Source organism: Magnolia sinica, chromosome 5 (genome assembly GCF_029962835.1).
Source record: "Magnolia sinica isolate HGM2019 chromosome 5, MsV1, whole genome shotgun sequence".
Lineage (NCBI taxonomy): Eukaryota > Viridiplantae > Streptophyta > Magnoliopsida > Magnoliales > Magnoliaceae > Magnolia > Magnolia sinica.
In genome coordinates, this window is record NC_080577.1 from 85614042 (window position 1) to 85620243 (window position 6202).

A 6202-nucleotide genomic window follows, 5' to 3' on the forward strand; every position below is an offset into this window, starting at 1 on the left:
GATATTGTTGGCCAAAACATAAATGTGACGCATCACTCAAAAACATTCAAATTCAAGTGCGACTCTTATCTAATGCTTTAACGGGCCGGGTTTTGGATTTTGGTTTGTGTGATCATCACGATGGTGTATATGTGCTGGACAGATGGGATGTTATACACGTACCTCATGACCCACATTTCTCCGGTTCACTATATACAACAAATGATAGCATTCCAGAAATTTACTCCCTCAAAAGACATCCCTGAAAGTTTCCATGCTGCAAGGCGTTATTTGGCAAAATGCTAATTCCTGAGGAGTTTTACTGTAAGAACCCCTTTATTTTTATTATTTGGTAAAATGCCAAGTCGTGAAGAATTTTACTGTAACAATCCATTTATTTTATTACCTGGTAAAATGCTAATTATTCTTGAAGAATTTAATAACCCTATGAACAGTTTGGATGTCATATAAACATCATGGTCAGCTGGATGATTCCATTCCCACTGTTTTGTTGGTGGCCCACTTGAGTTTTGTATCTGCTTGATTTTTAGATTACCGTCTTATTGTAGTCTTTCTGTTTCCTGATTTTTAGATTTCTGTCCTAATAGTCTTTCAAAACAGAGGGATGGAGTGGATTTGTCATGGACATCTCGGTGGGCTCCACACAGCCCGGGCACAGGTATATGTCCGTGTCCCGAGTCACAGGCAATCCGCTTCCCATCTTCACATGTTGACTTGACTCGACTGAGACTAAAGAAGTAGAAAAATTGTTTAGCTGTGGTCTTTCTTTTACACGCTCTTCAACATCCATATGATATCATATTTAAAAATTAGTAAAAATAAATGCCACCTTCCTCAGTTGGTCCAAAATCCAGCATCAACATCATTGCTTGCGGACAAACGGTAAAATGAAAATTGAAAGATATATAATCAAATTAAAATAAGAAAACATATGCCTCCAAGCAAAGAGAAAAAAAAAATAAAAAAAAAAATCCCAAACATGCCTCCACTCTTTTATGTTCTATGAATTGTATCATTTCTATCTACAAAAGAATTTGGTTTCTCAATCTATCTAGAATTACAATAAACATCAAGGAAAAAAGAAAAAAAGAAAAAAAAAATCAAAGGGTAAAACAATCTTACAATCATATATTTCTCTCTTCCTCTTCTTGTTGTCTATCTATTGGTATTTCTATAACTTGTTCCCATGGAAGAAGGCCATTACGACTGTCCACCAAAACCTGCAACACCCAATCTCTAAGCCCGGTATCCGTGACCTCGCAAAACCGGCTAGACCAATCTGACGGCTCTATCGCCTTCGTCCCCAACCCAGGGGCCCGATCTTTGGACCCCACATTCTCGTCGTCCTGCCAATCTGCCACGTATGTTGCGACCCGCCTGTAAAACTTCTCCTTAAACACCTCCCACACCTGATACTTATAGTGATTAATCACCATTACTCCCCTCTCCATGTTCACATACTCAAATCCATCCTTCAAGTGAAAATGGTGGACCACATTGATTAGGCTAGAATTAAGAGCCTCCGGCCGCACAATCGACTTATGCCGCTCAGGTGATACCATGCGGCATGTGTAACCCACCATGACACCTTTCTCGGGCACTTGCCTGAGCCCTGACGGCCCAAAACTGTGGCACGCAGTCCGCAGCTCGCCCACCCATGGTAAATCCGTATGGTTTTTAAGTACATCTTGCAAGGTGAGGTTTGATGGCAAATATAAGAACTCATCCACATCAATGAACCCAACCCACTCGCACAATCCCCGTGCCCGCACCGCACAATGTGCAAACCCCGCCTCCTGTGTCTTGAGCCAAGGCCACATGTGCCGGCTAACATTGTAATTCAATGAATCCAACAATACAATCACATCATCGATCTCATCGTCGCTGTTGTTGTCGTAGATGAACCAACGTTCCACGCCGATGTGGGTGTGGTACATGACCCACTCTGTGAGGAACCGCGCCTGGTTCCGCACCATCGTGCATACACACATGTCATGCGGCCTCTGCCGGCGGCTGCCACCGCCGTGTGTGTCAGATAACAGCCGCAATTCCGGCCGGGCTAATGAAGAGAACAACAACCCTTTACTGCCTTTGGCTCTAACAGACACCTTAATACCGCTTAGCTTATTAGGATGTTTCAATAAAATTAATGGGGTCGTGCACCGGACTATTTCCTGAGCTACGGTGAGAGCGTCTGAGCTCAAGAGGAATTTCGGGCTTGAGAAATCCCAACCGTAGACGCACTCGTATCTGGAGGGGTCGGCTAGCCTTTCTGGCCGTAGATTGAGGCCCTTGACGAATACAACGGTCGTGTTATCCCCGTCGACTAGCGCTTCGTACGCGATCGAGTCCCAGCTACGGGTAGGCTTGGTGGGCAGGTGACGCTGCCCTTTCCAGGACAGGGACACAAGGAAGCCGCGTGGGGGGAGGGGGCACCGCACGATCTGGAGATTGGGATGATCCAGGCCGTCGATCGAGACCAGGGGCAGCTTCATCTCGGGCTGGGAGGGGTCGGGCGGGAGGCAGACGCACTGAAGGTCGTCGGACTTGGTAAATAGGGGGACGCTCGGAGGGTATTTTAGGAATATAAGGACCTGATCTGGGAAAACCACCGTTTCTTGGATCCTGACGGAAGGCGGACTAAACGTCCTTTTTCTGGAGAAATATTCACCGTTAACGGCGTTCATGGACGGATTCCGCCACGAAGAGATAAGAACCGGCCGAAATGAAACTGTTGGAATTGCAAAAGAAAAAAGCAGAAAATTAAAAAATATATATATACCAAAAATTTTGAGAAATAAAGAAACTCATGATTTAAATAAGAATTCCAACAAAACCCAAAAAGCAATTTCAGAAATACAACAAAAAGTAGAGAAATTAGAAAATCAGATCTAAAAAAGAAGACCGAAGAGTTTTAGGGATTTGGTTTTTAGAATCCGCAGAGTCGAGTAAGAATTAGAAATAAAAAACCGCATTTACAGAAGAAATCGAATATATATATATATATATATATATATATATATATATATATATATATATATAAATTTCTGACTCAAAAAGCCATTTTCTTCATAGAAAAGAAAATCTAAGAAAAACCCAGAAATTAACAAAAAAAAAAAAAAAAACACTTACCTCCATATTGGCGAAGTGTAGAGAGGGTGAAGGTGGAGAAGAGTGCGCACGATAAGCAGATGGTGACGGTGCACCAGAAGAACCTGTTCCATGGTAATACATCTCGTCTCCTTCGATTCTTCATGACTGTTAGAGATTACCAGAGGCGAGGATTTGCAGAAAAATCCCCTTTTTCTGCAAATTCATGTATTTTCCTCTCCTGGGTTTTCTCTCCGTTTTCTTTTCTTTCCTCAGAGAGAGATATGCGCAGAAGCCGCGTTTCTGTATTTTGTGAGGGCAGAGAAAGCGACCGGTTGTGTCGGTTTATATGGGGTGGTTAGGATTAGATTCCAGACAGTATTATGAGCGATGCGGCTAATACACTCGCACTCACACGTGCAAACATGTTGTATGAACAGGAGATCTGACCCGCTCATAGGACGAATCAGATCCTTAGATGACCTGATCAACAACCATAAATTCATCTCATCTTGCGAACAAGACATGTACTCTGAATGTGTACTGTCCGTGAAAGTCTTGTCTACCCATTTACTTTGGACCTGCATAGGTGGCCCACTTAATGAGTATGATTCTGATTTTCTTTCCAGCTAACATATGTATTCATGCTGGGGTGCACATGATGAAAGGTTCAGATCTCACGTAGTGATTGTATTGGCACGTGAGAGATAGAAAGACACGCGTGCAACTTATATTTGGACCTTAGAATTTATACTTTGCTTGTGTTTTATGGACGGCAGGAAGTCCCTGCGCATGGATGCTTGGTGGGGTCCACCGATATGTTTTTAAGAAATCTACCCCGTCCATCCGTTTTACGAGCTCATTTAAGGGCGTGTGACTAAAAAAGAAGTTTATCCGACACTTAAGTGGGCCGTACGAGAGGAAACAGTGGGATTCAGTGAGCACCGTTGAAGCATTCTTACGGCTACGAAAGTTTTGTATCAGGTTATATTTTAGGTGGTTTCACTTCATCCACTGGGAATGACCTTATAAAAGTTTTAATCAGGTTATATTTTAGGGCGAGAAAGATTTCGACCGTAGAAATTTATTTTCCCAATTTTTCCTCTAGGGTGACCCACTTCAGTTTTCACTTCATCCCTTTGGGAATCACCTGCTTGAGTTTTGTCCCGTAAAATGCTTTCGAAATATGGATGGACGGAATGTATTCCTCACATACATTTCAGTGGGCCCACCCAGCATCCTTGCGCAGGAACTTCCTGCAAAAGGCTTTCACAGGGAACCGCGTCCGTGTTTCGTATGTAACTCTAGTTTGGTAGAATACATACCAGTTTGGGTCACATCATTACCAGATTCGAATACATGCCATGAATTGCAATATCATACATTGGCACTATGACCCTTGGATCGAAGCTTATGTTCGTTGATCCTACCGTTTACAAGATGGGCCTCACCGTGTATGGAGCATATTTAATAATTAAAATATCCGTTTAGACTTTTTAGTACATTGATATTTAATATTATTATGATGAATATGGAAAATCTCTTTGACCGTTGCTTTGTGGACCATAGATTTAAAAGTGTAAATTTTTTCAATCCTTGGCAGCCACCGTCATGGTTGTATTTCATTGAGACGGATTGGCTACTCCCCCTGACACCAGCCAATGGCTGGTGGTGGGTGCTTTGTGGGCCCCACCATAATGTATGTGTTTCATCCATGTTGTCCATCTACTTTTTATGGATTATTTTATGTTATGAGGGAAAAAATGAGGTATATCGAAATCTCAAGTGGAACACATGACAGGAACAGTGTTGAATGAACGGTGACCATTAAGATCATTTTATGTTATGAGGGAAAAAATGAGGTATCTCGAAATCTCAAGTGGAACACATTACAGGAACAGTGTTGAATGAACGGTGACCATTGAAAACATTTTGAGGGCATAAAAGTTTTAGATCAAGCTGATATTTATACTTTCCCTTCATCTGGACCCAATCAACATATTGGATGTCAAATAAATAGTACATTGGGCCTTAAGAGGATTTTAATGGTGGATATCCAATCATTATTGTTTTCCTGTGGTGTGTTCCGCCTGAGATTTATATCCTTATAAATTTTTTGCATTAAACCATAAAATGATATGTAAAAATGGATGAACGGAATGGATGAAACAAATACATCATAGTAGGGCCCACGGAGCACCGACCATCAGCCACGGGGCTGGTGTCAGGCGGAGTAGCCAATCCGTCTCCGTATTTCATCCTATCGATATGATGTGTTCCAGCGACTATAGTCTTGGAACTACCGTACAGCAATACACCATGATGTATTTCAGCAAGTCTGTTTTTAGTTCCCAAAAAGCCTCTTAATGCCCCTCCCCTTCTAAGCGGTCTTGTCCATCAAGTGTTATCTGTACACAGCTCGCCGCTGATTTGGCATACTCGCGTGTGATCTAAACGTGCGCGGATTGCCGGCGAATCTTTCACCAGGAAGTTCTTAAGACTGGAAGTTAATGGCCCATTGTCTACGTATTTTCTTGTACTATCTTAGAACCTGAGACAAAAAAACGAGACATCCAAAACGGACGCGGATTGCCTATTGACAGGGTCGGTAGCGTTGTATCTAAATAGTTCATGTGTTTTTTCATATTATTATGAAGCATAAGCCAAAAAATGAAGGAGATCTAAATTTCCAGTGGACCAAATCACAGAAAACAGTGGAAACCCAAGGTTAAAAACTTCCTAAGTTTCACTATAATGTGTTTATTTGTCATCCAATCTGTTGATAAGTTAAATGGCCCATTGTCTACATATTTTCTTGTACCATCTTAGAACCTGAGATAAAAACATGAGACATCCAAAACGGATGAGGATTGCCTATTGACAGGGTCGGTAGCATTTTATCTAAATAGTTCATGTGTTTTTTCATATTATTATGAAGCATGAGCCCAAAAATGAAGGAGATCTAAATTTCCAGTGGACCAAACCACAGAAAACAGTGGAAACCTAAGGTAAAAACTTCCTAAGTCTCAGTATAATGTTTATTTGTCATCTAATCTATTGATTAGGTCATGCACACTCAAATGAAGAGAAAACACAAATATTAGTTTACTCC

At 41.7% G+C, this 6202-nt stretch overlaps 1 protein-coding gene across 1 annotated transcript; it reads right to left on the minus strand.

Moving 5' to 3' along the window:
• Positions 1-885: 885 nt before the first annotated feature.
• LOC131246235 (glycosyltransferase family 92 protein RCOM_0530710) lies at positions 886-3413 on the minus strand. The gene is made up of 2 exons (XM_058246159.1): positions 3133-3413; positions 886-2731 (listed from the first exon to the last, which is right to left on the minus strand). The coding sequence occupies exons 1-2, from the start codon at positions 3254-3256 to the stop codon at positions 1125-1127; spliced, it is 1731 nt and encodes a 576-aa protein (XP_058102142.1). The 5' UTR covers positions 3257-3413; the 3' UTR covers positions 886-1124.
• Positions 3414-6202: the final 2789 nt, after the last annotated feature.